General features: G+C 44.2%; 1 protein-coding gene across 2 annotated transcripts in view; it reads left to right on the top strand.

The window, feature by feature from the left end:
* The first annotated feature begins 205 nt into the window (after positions 1 to 205).
* LOC144142557 (Y+L amino acid transporter 2-like) overlaps positions 206 to 15,810 on the top strand; it is a 28,342-nt gene continuing 12,737 nt past the window's right edge. The window contains exons 1-2 of one of the 2 annotated variants that reach the window (XM_077674148.1): positions 206 to 337; positions 12,237 to 12,341. In XM_077674148.1, coding sequence (XP_077530274.1) covers position 337; positions 12,237 to 12,341 — 106 coding nt within the window. In that variant the 5' untranslated portion in view covers positions 206 to 336. Of the gene's footprint in view, positions 338 to 9,188; positions 9,702 to 12,236; positions 12,342 to 15,810 lie in introns of those variants that run through there. The other variant, XM_077674149.1, reaches the window with a different exon arrangement.

Below are 15,810 nucleotides of genomic sequence, written 5' to 3'. Positions count from 1 at the left end.
GAAGCCTTTTTCTTATCTAAAAGTGCCCATGCAATTTTCTCGGCGTAGATGCCCCGCCTGAAGGAGGTGCGGTCCCACTATAACCGATAACAGGCTTGCCATTTTCTTTAATGGCGAAGGCAGGGAGCGCCAACATGTTTTACCGAGTCGGCATTTCGCGTCAAAAGAGCTACTTGAGGGGACAGTGCCCGGGTCTTGCTTATCTCTTAACGGCTGGGTGCAGGATATCAAGCGATTATGAATGGGTTGCGAGTCACACAGAGCGCCTCCTAAGGTCAGACATTCGACGATAGGATGTGAAATGTTGCCGAGAGACCTACCAACCGTCGAAAGAAAAGTGAGCAAGTTTTTAATCAATTGATTACAATGTGTGAGCACCATAATGGTATGTGCGCTAAAAACGGCAGCTGAGGATTGTTCGATGACTCCTGTGATGAGTACCCTGGAAGTCTCAGTTTCAAAGCAAGGTCAAGCTAGGCTGTGTGTTGTTTTTCTTCAGTGAATGGGCAATGAGTCATTGAAGTTGACAGCACGGAGGTTTTGCAGCATGCAACGACGGGGAAAAAGCGCTGTTTAAGGTAATTGACCCATTAACAGCGAAGTGCAACCAGTGGGTAAAAGAGAAAAGGCAGTGAATGATAGAGGTCTCAGTGTATGCCTTCATAGTTAAGGCGATGTTAGTTGCATGTTGTAGATAAAACGACACTAAAGGTTTACCTGGTAGGGCAGTAAATGCGTACTCTTCTTCCAAGCTTTAAAAAATGCTAAAAAATTGGCACCTTCTGATGGTATCGAGGGGACAAATGCGACGGGGTACAAGTGCTGAAAGTGCTGAGGGTGCAAGTGTTGAAGGGCGCCCGTGTCGTGCGTGTCTTCTTTAGTTGTGTGTGTGCTTCTGCGCAGTTTCCTTATAATCAACTAGTGCGAACTCGCTCAATTTGTCGTTCATCGAAAATTTAAAGCCAGAAAGCCAGTAAAATGACTATGCCACAACGGTGTTCCCCGCAAAAGAGTTTGTGTGTATGTGTGTATGTGTGTGTATGTGTGGTGTGCGTGTCTGTGCGTGTGTATGTGGGTTTTGTGCGCACATTTATGCACACTCAAGAAAGCAACAAGTTGCAATGGAGCTCAGTTTCGTTTTTCTATCTACTTCAAAAAGAAGCACGGCTGTTTATTTGATTTTATACAGATATATTCATTGATTTCCCCTGCCTGTAATTCTACCGACATTAAATGTTTCCCATTTTTGGCGCTTCAAAAAGATGTCAGCATTATAAAAGTTATGGCTGGCTGTAATAACATCGGCATCATGATCGTATTGCGGTTGCACCCGGCGAGTCGTCATTGCTTCACGTTTTTCCGGGACGCAGCAGAATGCCGTCATGTAGTTGTGACACAGGTTACTCAAAATTTTCAGGTTCATACCCGATGGTCACACCCTGGCGGCAACTGTATAGTATCATCGCACAAATTTCTGAGAGAGCACCCCGAGCACTATATGACTGGTTGGTAATTCCGGCGCCCAGGTTTTACGCAACTGCACGAAGGGAGTAGTCCTGGTCCAGACGCGCGCACAACATTCTGCCTCCCAATTTTGATCGTTCAACTACTCTGACAAGCTGCTCCATCTGACTGGAGCGACGCAACCTTTAACAGAAAAGGTGCGCTTGTCTTTGGTAGGTGGAGCCTCCGCCCTAGCCTCGGGTTTATAATGCATACGTATGCAGTAGATTTTGTCGTCGTCTTACTAAGACAGCTGCAATTTTGGGGTATATCGAAGAATTGTATGTACTAATTAAAGTTGCGCAAACAAAAAATGGCGCATCTGATATATACAAATAAAGAAAACATCTCATAAAAAACAATTCGGCTTGAAGACGCCTCAACACAGCTACTTCTACGCGAAGTTCTCTGCATAGTAGGATAAGTGTCAAGAAATTCATTCGTAAATGTTTTCAAGGTGTGTTGGTGATAACCACATAATTAGTATTCTAAAATTAAACGTCTGGATAATGTCTTGAAACGACTTTCTCCAGACATTGTTTTTGTTCTTGAGGCGTGTAAAATACTTTCTGTTAAAACACTTTTTCCAATTTTAAATGCGTTTTTGAACATGTGCATCTTGCTCTAGGGACAACAAGCCCTAGACGCGCACCTACAAATGGGAGGAGGGTAAATTGGGGCTTTGGTAAGCCCTAATCTATAACGTACTAAGCAAGCCATGCGGGAGCGAATGGCATATTGTTTAGTCCACATATCAATCAACAATTTTGGGGAGCGACAAGTAATAGCTAAGGAAATCAAAGAGGAATGTTTGTGAGAACGAAAATTATTTTCTGTAATAAAGGATCCCAGCGTTGACTGAAGAAGGCGACCCAATTTCAGCGGTGTAAGAAAAGTAGCCGTTACGGCATGGAGCGCCGAAGCTTACATTTCGATCACATTCTTAGAATATGTATGGTGCACTGGCGGCATGACTTTAGAACGAATAAAAGAAAAATAAATCACGTCAGCACTGATCGAATACCTAGGTAGTAGTGTCTTTTAGGCTCCACTGATTGTGTTTGTTACTGAATGAGATATCACGTCCCTCCGCGACAAAGACAACACTCTGACAAAGAGGACCAAGAAACTTTAGTAATTCCTTATATGGGCACCGCTTTTCACAAATTGCCCAAAATAGTGAGCAAATAACCCGCGCATAAGCATAGAGGCTGCGAATCGGAAATTGTCGATAAGGTACCTTTTATGTGTAAAAAAATCTTAGAGGGGCCGTTGAGTTCCAGAGCACAGCCTTGCTCATAGACGGTACAAACACGAGAGAATGGTTTCGCAAGAGGTAGCCCCAAACTAACGCTCAGCGATACAAACACCCTAGCCACAGATAACTGAACAAAGCAATAGAAACATTGAAGGCATGTACGTTGTTGCGAACATATTACACCATCTTTTTCCAAAAACCCAATGAAATGCAGGTGTTGAAATTTTGCAATATCGAGCGGAAATAAGTTAAGCCTGACTATACTATGATAGCGTCCAATTGAAAAAACAAATTGCATTGCCACTCATCGTTGTCACGTCCTCCTAATAAAGATTTTTTTATGTCTCCTTTGCGTTATCCCGTCTTCTCGTTACATACATTCTTCATGTGATCATTGATATGAAGGTATTCATAAGACGTGTTTTTGGTGAATTGATGTCTGAGTTAAAAATAAACTTGATAGGCTGTGCATTCGTCTAATGCTTGTTCCGTTTTCGTTTGGTTCTGTTACCTGAAATAGCATGACAAAATGAGAATGGAATGGAGCATTTCTACTTGGCCGCCGTGAAGGTCGCTGGTAGTACGAGGTATAGCGGTACAGCGGTTGCCGTTAATCAGAATAAAACACTTTGCGAAAACAGAGCACCATATTCAGGAAAAGGTGCAAATGTGGCTGAAAGTTGTTGATCAACGAGTTGAGGAAAAATCCTCAGGGTGAAGTAAATATTCGCGATTGAAATTTTTACATCCACCTGTAGCGTACATTTCCGGTAGATGCCAATTTTTCGCTAGCAGTGGCTCAAATCTGCACCATAAATCCTCATCCGTGCCGCCATCAACAGCAGCCATCTAATCTCCGCCGTTATTGTGCGCTTAAACGTCCCTGCTCTGAATACACTACCACCACCACAATAGGCGCACCACTCCTTCATGGCGCAAGTATTCAGGCCCTGACCTCGCATTGAACCCTGACTGGAGCACTGTTCGTAAGGTGTTATGCCCCTGATTTGACGTCTACAGTTCGGCTATTAAGCTTCCACCACGTCATGCGAGTGCAGATGTCAAAAGGCTCTCCGTTCTCAACTGGTTTGCCCATGCAGCGATTAAATTTTTTTGAAATGGGTTATACAATATGGATACTGTGGAGAATTTTCGGGAGGTGTCTACACACAGGAAATGTACATAGTTATCTCAGGTTGCCATCTTTTTAACAGTGGTAGTTTCAGATTGCTCGTATTGTCACCTAGCCAAAATGTATGCATGTTTGGTCCGATAAACAACCAAGAGGTAAACACAAGCGAGGAAGAAAGCGGTCAACAAAGCGATACGCCCAGTAAAGCGTCGGCGCTCTACTGTGCGTTTCCATCTTGCACAAAAGGCAAGATTCCATTTTTTTGTGCCTTTCTGTACATTGTAGGACTAGTGGACAACTAGATACCAAATTGTGTATAGTGCAACTTTAAATGAAGGAGAAGGGTGCATAACACTTCGAAGATACTCCTTGTATTGTATGCATTTATCCTTCCTTTTTTAATGTAAATGTGCGCTATTCATACTTCAGTAGATTGTGATCCTGAGCTCTACGATAGTGAGCAAAAACGACCACTGCTGCATGCTATGCTAGAGAAAGAACCTGCTAGCTCTGTGGCAGTGCCAACTTTCTGCTTTCTTATCTATAGTCTGCACAAATTAAGGTGGGGTTTTGTTGAAGGCTTTTTCTGTTAGTTATGTGCCTGAAATTTTGCAAGTCCACTTTTGCCGTGACACGGGGAATCAGTAAGACCAGATGTATTATAATTTCGAAAATACCATTTCAAAAATATTAAACAAACTCTTTTTATATATTCTAACTGATATCCCTTAGGCCCCCAAACTGCCCACATTCATTGTTTGCATCTATATACGCCTAGTTTACAAAATCTTACTCGTTTACTACATATTACGTTTCTCTTCAGGGACAGTTGTAGGCTGAAATTCATTATGTAAAAATGCATTCGGCAGGCACTTTTGGATAATGAATGGCAGCCTACCGTTGCCCCTGAAAAGGAAAGTGTATCACAGGTGCATCTTACCGGTACTCACCTACGGGGCAGAAACTTGGAAGCTCTTAAATTGAGAACGGCGCAGCTTGCAATGGACCGGAAGATGTTAAGTGTAACATTAAGGGACAAGAAGAGAGCGGAGTGTGTTAGTGAACAAATGCGTGTTCAGGACATTATTATAAGAAATTAATAAGAAAGGGGAGTGGGCAGGGCAGGTAATTTGTAGGCAAGAAATCCGTTGGTCCTTAAGGGCAACAGAGTGGATTCCCAGAGAAGGTAAGCGTTGCAGGGGGCGGCATGAAGTTAGAAGGGCAGATGAGATTAAGAATTTTGCGGGGATAAATTGGTATCAGTTATCCCAGGGGGGGGGGGGGGGGATGGATGGAGATCCATAATAGTGGCATTTGCCCTGCAGTTGGTGTAGACAAGCTGATGGTGATGATTACTAGTTTAATGATTAAATATAAATAGAGATTTCTTTTCTAATAAATCTTCAAACACCAGGTATACACTTGGGCCATCGCTACTATTTCCGCGGCTGGTTCTACAACCCTTGCTGGGACAAGAGCATGAATTGGTTTCTTTTACATAACAAATAAAAATGCGTGCACATGCGCTTCTATTGTATTTGTGGTTTTAGTGAGTACCAGCCCAGGGACTAAAACTGCTTTGCGGGCAGAACTGGTAAAGACTAAAAATGACTGGAATCGTAATTCTTATACTTGCTTTCCTTCTATATCTGTAAATGCAAACAGTATATGGAAAGTGATAGATGAAAGAGAAGCTGGTCTAGCTGATGTGATTTGATCTAGCTGCGTCCTTAATTAAGTAGCTGTAGTTCTGCCTGTGTGAAAACGTTCACTATAAACTACGTATACAGTTTTTAAGTGGCACGGTTCATTATGTTCTACCCAGGCATCCCGCTGCCATGGGGCAACATGGCTGCAGGCAAGAAATAAGGACGCTGGCATTCACGGAAACAAGCCATGCCGATGATTCCTTCCACACGAATTTTTTGTCACTGCTCATGAATGAATAGCTAAAGGTTACATTTTTTCTTCGTAAGAACTTCCTACTGTAATACTTAGTTTTAAATATGGCTAATTTTGTACTAAAATTGGAGCTTATTTTTCCATATAGTTCAAGTCAATTTTACTGGTTTAAATTGCAATCATTTTTCTGTAGACAGAACACAAAACAGTTATTTGTTGAGATTGAGTCAAAGTTGAAATAAACGCCCTCAATTCTTGCATATTTATGAAAATGACTCGTATCTAGGTTGTGATACCATCCTGTTTCCTTACGCTTCCCACTTGATGCTTTCTCTATTCAATGCCGCCGGCCTCGGATATAAGTTCCCAGCGGTCACCAATTGACATTCCCAGCAATTGCTTCCAGAGCACTCGACGACAACCAGCCCTTCTCTGATTGAGTGTCTTATAAACTGTGTGTCAGTTTCAGCCAAAATATTTATTCAGGGAACAGTGGGTAGTCGAAGTGAGTGTTCTATAAGCAGCTGCCCGGTGTGTTAATTGTGAGGACGGCTCGTAAGAATACCTTAAGCTGGCCCATGTGAACGGCGCAAGCACGTAGCTGGTGCCAAGGTGAAAGTATTGAGTAAATGTAGACAAGAGTTTTTTGAAAGAATTTCTTGAAACCTCTTGAGGAGTTTTTGAAACTGTTTGACGAGACGTTATTTGGGCATCAACAAGGAGCTGCTGAGACTTCCCTCAAGAAGGTGTGTAGGCCTTGCAAGAACTTATTTCGGCAGCCACAACTGTCGCGTTAGCACAGCTAAACGATTGCTTCAAGACAGCTTGCACATATCAATTCTCGGCTGAGACTTCTATAAGAACATTTAAAGGTCCTGTTGACGACTTTTAGATTTCCAATACCGCTTTTTTCGTTTTTATGAGATTGATCTGTTCTCAAACTGCTTTTTATTCTGACGCCATGGAACTCGACTTTAAATCACTGAAATAATTTTGCAATTCTATGCATGGAAATCTCTTCATCCATGCAAAAAATAGAAAAAAATATATTTGAAATTGTGACGTCACCCCGACAGACCACGCAAGCGCAACGCCATTGAAGCAATATACCCACTTTTCTCTCCCAGTGCCTATAAGCCCCTATGCTGGTGCTTGCCTCTATATGAGGTCTATGAGCTGTAACGTGAAAAGTGGTTACGTACCCGGCGAGGTTCCCATCCTGTGTAATTAAGGTTCAGTTGGGTCACAGAATACCACTTACCATTTGTTTGTCACGTGGAAGCCCTCCCAGCTACCTAGCCCGGATTTAGGGATATTTATGTCTGTACGGCCCGGTCACAAAGCTATTGTTAGCGTGAGAAGCACTCACAGATGATTGAACGCGAGAAATCTCACGCACGCACGTTCACAATGCAATGATCAAGACTCTCGATGTGCGCAAAAGCATGGTAATGTGTGTAATTGAAATAATTTAATGTAAGTCCTGCAAAGTCCACTTGCGAGTGATCCCTGCGAGCAAAATAATAAATAATGAATATATATATAAAACCTGAAAATTACTGAATTTTGTTCACATATATGCTGACGAAATTCAAAAAAGTTTAAGTTTTTTAAGACATCCCAGCTAACTTTACTTTTATTATAATTAGAGAAGATCTAAGCAATGCCGTATAATTTGAAGTATTTTTATGTGATTAGAAGTAATCCAACTACAGTACAATCTCGATAAACTGAAATCGATTTAACGGAATTGCCGCTTAAACGGAATATTTAGTTGGTTTTGTATTCAGATAACGTAAAAAACTTTCGGTAATCGCCGGGGCGTAGGGAGGGGGGCTTATGGGGCTTCAGCCCCCTCCCCCCGAAATTTTGTCGCACTGTCACGCACGGCGACCAGTGAACCACCTGCACCGAAATACATACTAGGATGTTGTCTAGAACAGCAGGAATGCTGTCCGGAAAGCGCAGGTACTCTCCATTTTTGTGGGCCGCTTCCCTCATGGCATGCCTAACTCTTATGCAAGGCCTTCATCCACGGGGGTGTTCTGCGAGCACGCGTTCTGCGACAAGGCGGAGTCACTGCAAGAACGAAGCCGGCGAAACCGCAGGCCTTCGGTATCTCCATGCAAGTAGGGCTGCCGCCGGAAACCAGTGCGCTAACGACTTTAGACTTTGTCACCCCCCTCTACATATGCGAATATACTTCGAATTCGCTGCTGCGGTGCCCTTCGTTTGAAAAAAACCATCTGTTGCGACAGAGACCCAGAAAAAGTCGTTTTGCCGCACGAGCGGCGCCGCAGCAGCGAATTCGCAGGTAAATTCGCACCATGTAGAACGGGCTATCTCTATAAATGTAAGCTTTGTTGCAATAATGAAAACCTAATATTCTCTCTTTTTTCACCTAAACTGTGCACTTTGATAAATTGTGTGAGTAATTTGTATGAGTAATTTTGGTACATTTATCCGCAGTACAAGCTGCTCCTACGCAATAAATTCACATCCCCAACTGCCGCATGAAAGAAAATTATTGGATGACAAAGCGACAATAAAATTGAACGTCCTCTTCCACCAACGTCCTCTTCCGCCAAACGTCAAAGTTCTTCCGCGAAACTTTGTCATTTCCAGCTTCGGTAGTTTAACTAGCTCCGTTGCGTCTTGCGCTGTGCGTGGGCCTACCATTTGTAGGGCCTACCAATCCATTTGTAGAGACTCTCTAGTTCTGAACTCGATGGTAGACAACATTGCTGTTATTTTAATGTCATAATTATTCTTTCGAATTCGGCATCGGCTGTTTCTTCAGTCAGATATTTCTCCATTTGCTCGTCGGCAACCTTTCAGGTTTCGTTTATTCCTTTAGTTTGCGCCTGGGTTGCGAGTAGCTGTTCTGTGTTGGCACATTCATTAATTTGCACTTTGGCTGTGTTGATAATCTGCGCAATCTGGTAGCAATGCGCTCTAATTTTCTTCGTTATCAATTTTGTGCTCCTTATTCAGCGAGTAATGATGACGCCTTACTTGTTAGCCGTTCCAATGCCTCTGTTACCTACTCTGGTCTCGTTGCGGGGTTCAGGTCAGTCCGCTGCTCCACCGCCGTGTCCTTTTCTGCTGCTCAGTCGGAGGTGGGTGGAAAGGAAGAATCCTGGTTACGGCACCATTTATTCATGCGAGCAAGACCAGTCACGGCATGGAACAGAGAACGTTTAATGAAGAAATAGCCGTAGCGCGCGCTCTCGCTAAGGAGTGGTCGTCTTCCACATCGTCTTCAAGCGCCCCGTTGAAATTTAGCAAAATTGACTTCATAAAAGGCACCGTGGCTCACTCTGAATAATACAGACGCGAAAGGTAAACCAACTGACGTTCTTTGTCCCGACTCGGTGAGATCAATGCCACTGCACTTGGTGAAGTTTACAATTGTTTAAGGTACTTTTCCGAGCATTTGAAATGGCCCCATAAAATTCTCCGTAAAGAGTGATGCCTTTAGGCTAGGGAGCTTAGACTGGCAGTAGAGGTCAGTGGGTGCCAGCGACAATACAATCAGCTGTGGTTTGTAGGGCGCCGCCCAATAACGAAAACAGGGCACGTTCCGTGGGGTTATGTTATCTTATCAATTTACAGTGTTTATTGGCCGTAACTACGTTTATCAGAAGCACGTGCCCGAAGCAAAACATTCCGAACGTAGAGATACCTGCGGCGTATGCACCAAACAGTCCGGCCGGCGTCTTGGAGTTAGCGAAACTTCATGGGAAGGAACCGAACAATCCGAGGACGGCAATTGCCTTGTAGAGTGTTTGCTCAAGTGGAAAGTGAGGAAATACGTGTTGAACTATCAAGAGAAGTTGGAACAGCTACGTAGCATATGGCAATTTTCGGCCGGTGCAAGGAAAGGCCAACTTTAAAGCCTTGAAGGTTGGTGCAATTCAATTTGTGGTACTTTCTTTTTAAAGTGACGGCATTCTTAGATAATGCCAGGCATCCCTGGTTATGGATTTAGAGGGGGGGGGGGGGTTATTCTAAGCACCCCATTCTCACGTTTTATGTAAGAACTTTGGTGTGTCCGAGCGCTATATGGGCGAAAATTTCAAAATACTGTACAGGCTGTCTTTGCTTGCACTGTGCTTACACTGCGCAAAACACTGTGATTATTCTTAATGAAATGCTGAACGCTACGGGTGTAAAATTAAAAAAGAAATAAACACGCTTTTGTGGTCTTAAAAATTTCGGTTGAGGTTATTTCCTGGCAGCCAACAGAATGTGCCAAAGGAAAGGAGAAAATTTCCTCCTTCACGTGAGCTAGAGCAACCACACTTTTCGAGATCTTCTGTTCGACAAGTTTGTCCCAGTTCATTGTGGGAGTTGGAACCAACTCGGGTAGAATTTCCATACTCTTGCATGCGTGTTCTGGGATGCTGGAAGCGCTGGGTTTACCACGGGAAATACTCGAATGCCCCGTCACGCCAGAACGAGAACTAAACAGATTAAAAGTCAAGGGTTCTAGACGACTGAAGACTGAAACCGACGGAACAGAATGTTTATCAGTCAATGACTAAATGAATTTGTCATCTGGGCAAGTGAAACTAGGAATAATGGCCAAGCAGGTTGGATCAGTGCCAGCACCCCGAGGGAATTTTGAAGAGCAGTGCCTCACAACGGTGAAAACTGTTAGCAGGATGTTTTATATAAGGCGCACAATAAAGCGATTGAGTTCATCCCTTTAAGACGCAATCTAATATTTATGATCAAAGGCACGAAATGGCGCAGCCTCTGCCGAGTGTAACGGAAGCTAAAAACCGTGGTGACACTGAAGCACTTTTTATGATGCAGTATATGGAAACATATGGGATGCAGCATATGGGAAAAGCACCCAGGAGCGAGAAAAAACCGATCGCTCGTGAGAGAGTGCCTCGCGGCGACCGTGGAATTCCCGGTTCGCGCCGTGGCCGTAGCAAGAAAAAAAAACCCAACGTTCGTCGTAATCGTGGCAACACTTGCTCGGAACCAGAAAACAACGTCTTTCCGCACGTCTCTCGTTTCTTCGTCTCCGTGTCGTCGTCCGTATGCGCTCGGCACCTTAGACGAGCTCTTGCGCACGGCAGCGTTTAATACACGTCCTCCCGAGGCCGAATCATTCTTTAGAAGCCATTATGAATAATCGGAGGTATGACTACGAGTGTGCCACTGCTTCCCGAGACGACTTGGAGATCCCGCGGCCGCTGGTTCGAGTAGATGACGGAGAGCTGGGGGAAGTCTACAATGTTGATGGTGACTGAAGCCACCATTCGCTGCGCAGAAGACGGCGACCTCTTCGATGCATATGACGGCGATCACTACTGCAACTATGCAAATAAACAATGATACGGAAACTTAACTACAGGTCCGGCAATGCCCTCCTACAACACCTTAAGCAGTCATGTCTTGCGCGTCCATGCCAGCTGAATTTTTTGCGGTATTTTTTAGTACAGTCGCAGAGAAACGATATGATGTGTGCAGAAGGAAAAAGCGGCTCACGCTGGTTTTCTTCAAAGGAATGTGATAATTAATAAGACAAATTTTCTGAGTGTTATTACTTAGACATTATCCGCAAAGCATTCCATATATAGGTTTCGTGGCAGCTGCTTGTAAAGGCGACATTACATCAAAAAACTTTGAAACCATCGATAAAATTAGTGTGTCATCTTCATACTGGAAAAAAAGAGCACGTGAGATTAAGGAACGTTACGTTGTCGTATGAATTAAATAATATCAGACTGAAAACCGAGCAGTGTGGAACACCAGCTGTGATCGTGGTGAGGTCAGTATACGTTTCACCTATCTTAACGCACTGCCTTCTGCCAGGCAAATAGTTTTCTACCGGAAAATACCACCACAATGGGCAACAATTCAATATGAGTTTACACGGTAAGTAAGGCAGTGTGCCTGTAAAGAACATATGCGGGGCCACCTAGCTGCCACCCTTTGGGACAGTGGTTCCTGACTTCGAACATGAGGTGTTTTTTAGAACGTAGTGCAGTCACACAATTCAGAGTATGAATGCACTCAGAATGAATACCATTGAGAGTACTCGACTTGATGAGCACAAACACGCCTGTGATTATCTGGGAACACACACGCTGGCTCATAATATTTCAGCTCCAAGACATAGAAAAAAACAGTTCATTACTAATGGCCATGCCTCACTCCTATTGGAAGCTGTTATGCTGAACCCTTTGTAGTTGTCCCTTCACTTTTTCTTCAAAAGCAAAAACATTGTTTTGGAAGGCACAAAACTCATTTAGGGCTGTCTGGGAGCCTCTGGTTTTGCCGTAGCATAAGCTGTTCCATGACAGCATGTGCTCGCTGTGGGGCTCTTGTTTTTGGTACAAAAAGTGACTGATTTCAGGTACCCGTTAATAAACATTCATTTATCCATAAATGCTACAGGAAGGCTTTCTCCTCTTAATCCAGTGGAATCAACTGCCATGGCCGAAGACAACAGCGTTGCAGGTGTGAAGCTGAAGAGGAAAGTCGGACTGTTCAGCGCCACTTCTGTTGTCATCAGCAGTGTCATTGGTGAGAAGCCATTGTATGATGATTTGGAAATTATTTCTACAAGTTGGAAACAGGATTGTTATTCTAACAGCGCCAATTTTCCCAGCAGACGTTAGCCTTGTAAGCATTTTTATATTCGTATTGGTAGTCGGCCTTAAAGGTGACCCCTTTTGTTAGATGTGTGCGCTGGACCAAAATCAGGCTGAAGAAAGGTAATCAACCAAATTTAGCGTGTAATTGCTGCACTTTCATGCGAGCGCTTGAATTCGATGCTACGATCACCAAGTCGAAATAAAAACCACCCAGTGGCGGGAAATTGAATGAAGCCGATAGAGTCGCTGCTGAAATGTAAGCGACTTAAGTATATATATATATATATATATATATATATATATATATATATATATATATACACACTTAGGAGAACCAGCCGATAAGGATGACATCTGCCGTCAGAAGCACACGACCAGATCTCCGAGTTCTTGCTAAGTCGTATGCCCACCCACCATTCTCAAATACACGCATGGAGATTGGCTTACCTCTTAATTACCGTTTCACCAACTCAAACTGGCATGATGCTTTCGCACTAAAAGCGCGTAAGCACGCTTTTTAGGTTCCGTGATTAATTTTTTTCACTGAACTGCTGAGCAGCAAAAGAGTTAAACCACGTTTGAAACGTGGCGGCCTTCGGAATGAAGGCGTATTGCTCAATGTTACCTCCGGTGAAAATATGGAAACTCTTCTGTGATTATCCGAGTCATTTGGGTGGGAAGGGCTTACGAATATTGTCACGAGTATTTTAGAATTACCAGACCCTTAGCAGTTGTCGTTCATGTCGGAAACACCTTTGCGAATATACGCCTATCCCCTAAGCACTTTATTAAAGGATGTATCTTCCTTTCCCTACTAAAACGCGAAAATTTTGATTTGTCTGTTTGTGTGTCGCTCGACTCAGTTTACCGGCCAAAAGTTGAAAGGATTCTTCAAAAACAGTTTATGTAGCCAGAACCATTCCAAAACTCCTGAAACTGCTGGAAATTCTCATACATATCCTCATACTTGATGATGATGATGATGGTTTATGTTTAATGGCGCAAGGCCGGCATGGGCAAAGAGCGCCAAATACTTGGCGCAAAGGCACACTCCGGCACTCCGTGTTTGTTTGGTTAGAAATACGTGGTGGGTGGCTTTTACGCTAGAAATAAAAAAACGACGTGTCATTCCTTTGATGCAAAAAACATTATTGTTTTGCTTAAGATTGGGACAACTTTTTTATGTCTGAAAGCGTTCTAGGCAACACAAATATGAAGTCAGAAAAAAGTAGGTTCATTAGGCGCCGATACAATGAGGTGCTACTTCAGAGCAACACCGTGCACTTGGTGCCCCAGATGCCAATTAAAAAGGAAAGCTGCCTTGACCACCACGGTTTAGGATTCAAGTGAAGACCATAAACGTCATGTTGCATGCTATCATTTGTAATAACGAAGAAATTGCACAATTTGGCTTATGGGTCACGAGCCTATCAAGCCGCCAGACTCGATTTGACGCGCGTAATAAACAAGTCTGGTTTTTAACGGGTGAAAATACGTTCTTCCCTCAGTTCTTAACTTTTCCAATGTCCGCGTACCTTTGCCAGTCAACATATTGCGGTAAATGTCCAAAACCCCCCAAAGCCCAGAAGAAGAAAAAAAAACGTTGTCTGGGTTGGTGCTCCTGAGCAAAGCTGGATATCAATACGTAAAAAGTGGCTCAGAAAAGCTGCAGCACGTACGAGATGAATACAAGCACCAAACACAGAGAACTCCCGCGCGTGCTGTTCCACGCAGAACAACAAACACAAGACGTCGGAATAGATAGGCCCTGTCCGAATAGATGCGAGCGAGGAGAACGAAGGCGTACAAACTGAATTGCGCTGAACAAGCCTCCATTCCTTTCATCCCGAAAGGAGCGAGAGTAGAGAAGTAGAGAGAGAGGGATGAGATCGCAAAGTTTAAAAATGGCTGGGTATCTACTCACTCCCCTGCAAATGCCATCGAACGACAACAGGGTACTGCCCGTAGTGCCCCCCGCCTTCCCCATCCCCCTTCCCCATGAATGCCCCTCTTCTCTTTTCCAGCCACCTCTAACACTCTTGCCCTATAGTGTATACTCGGTTACAACTCAAGAGCGGCACCACCTCATGCAGTGTATCACTCCGCCAAAGCGCCGGACCGGTGACGTCATTGCGCGCGCGTTTTGAAAGGGGTTTGCTATGAATGCGTGATATCGTCTGCCTTGTCTCACGCAGTTTGTCTGTCGTCACTGGAGTCGCTTATAAGCATATTAAGTCCAAAAAATCACGGGAACGGCTTACTCCATGTTCAAAATATTCTCAGTAACGCCCTACTTGCGCCACGCGGAGAAACATCGGGCTACTGTGATAAGGCACAGCGGCAACTCCCGGTGCCGTTCGTAAAGGAGCCATGAAGAGAAAACAAAAGTTTGTTTTATTCAAAAGATTAGGTGTTTCGTAGTACCCCAAGCGCTTTCCCGGAAGCAAATGATGCTTTATTCACTAAGAAATAAGGCAATTTAAGCCAAAATTTTAAATCTCCCGCTAAAATTGCACATTCCGTGACGTGAACAATGGCGTCATACGAGCCGGTCCATGAAACAGATACTTAGTATGTCGACTCCATATGGCACCCACACGCGGGAGTCGACCGAGACGGTGGCCATTTTAAAAATACTAGTAAAACCTAGTGCACCCGCAGCCCTAGTCATGGAATCGCCTGATCCGGAGAACAAAACTCTCGCCGAGGAGCTCGGGCTTGCATTTAACAACCTCACACCACTTGAACGCTCAATTCTTCTAAGTGCACGAGCGGCAAGAGTTGTGGCATACGCGGTGGACGGGAAAGCGACCATTCCGCGATAGCCACAACAGAAGAACGCCCTGCCGTCGGCACCGCTGCCTCGTCAGCCCCGTCGCGACGGACGAATACAGACTGGTACCTATGTGCGGTATTTTTATTACGGTTAATAATAGTTCAATTTCAGTAGCAGTATCGCTTATGCCAGTTGGCCGGTGTCGTGTATGGAAAGCCGTTCGCGCAAGCTCTCTTCTTCGACCAGAAAGATACGAGCGTCAATGCGCGGTGTTTACGGCATTTTTTTTCCCCAAGGTCAGAGCGATTTGATGAAGTCGGCGACGAGCGCCAGCATATCCCAGGAGTGAGCTAACGTAAGGGTCCCTGCCGTAATCACTTCCTAGGAAATGAAGCGAGCACACTCGCACTTCCTTTAGCTCTCTTTCTCCTCCGTTGGCAAAGTTCAAAAACCGTAGCCACTTGCTTCGCCGAGGTTCGGCGTTGGGCAGCACATGAAAGGAGATCTCCTCACCGGCGGGGATGTCGCACTCCCTCGACGATTTGCCCGTACTACATGGGCATTTCAAAACGCAGCAACGAAATTTAATTGTAAAATACTCGAACAAACTGAAGTTTTCAGT

The sequence above is a fragment of the Haemaphysalis longicornis genome, unplaced genomic scaffold (assembly GCF_048455015.1).
Source record: "Haemaphysalis longicornis isolate Haplotype H1 unplaced genomic scaffold, Haemaphysalis longicornis Haplotype H1 scaffold_6, whole genome shotgun sequence".
Classification (NCBI taxonomy): Eukaryota; Metazoa; Arthropoda; class Arachnida; order Ixodida; family Ixodidae; genus Haemaphysalis; species Haemaphysalis longicornis.
Note: the sequence above shows the minus strand (reverse complement) of the source record. Positions and strands in the feature narration are given on the sequence as shown.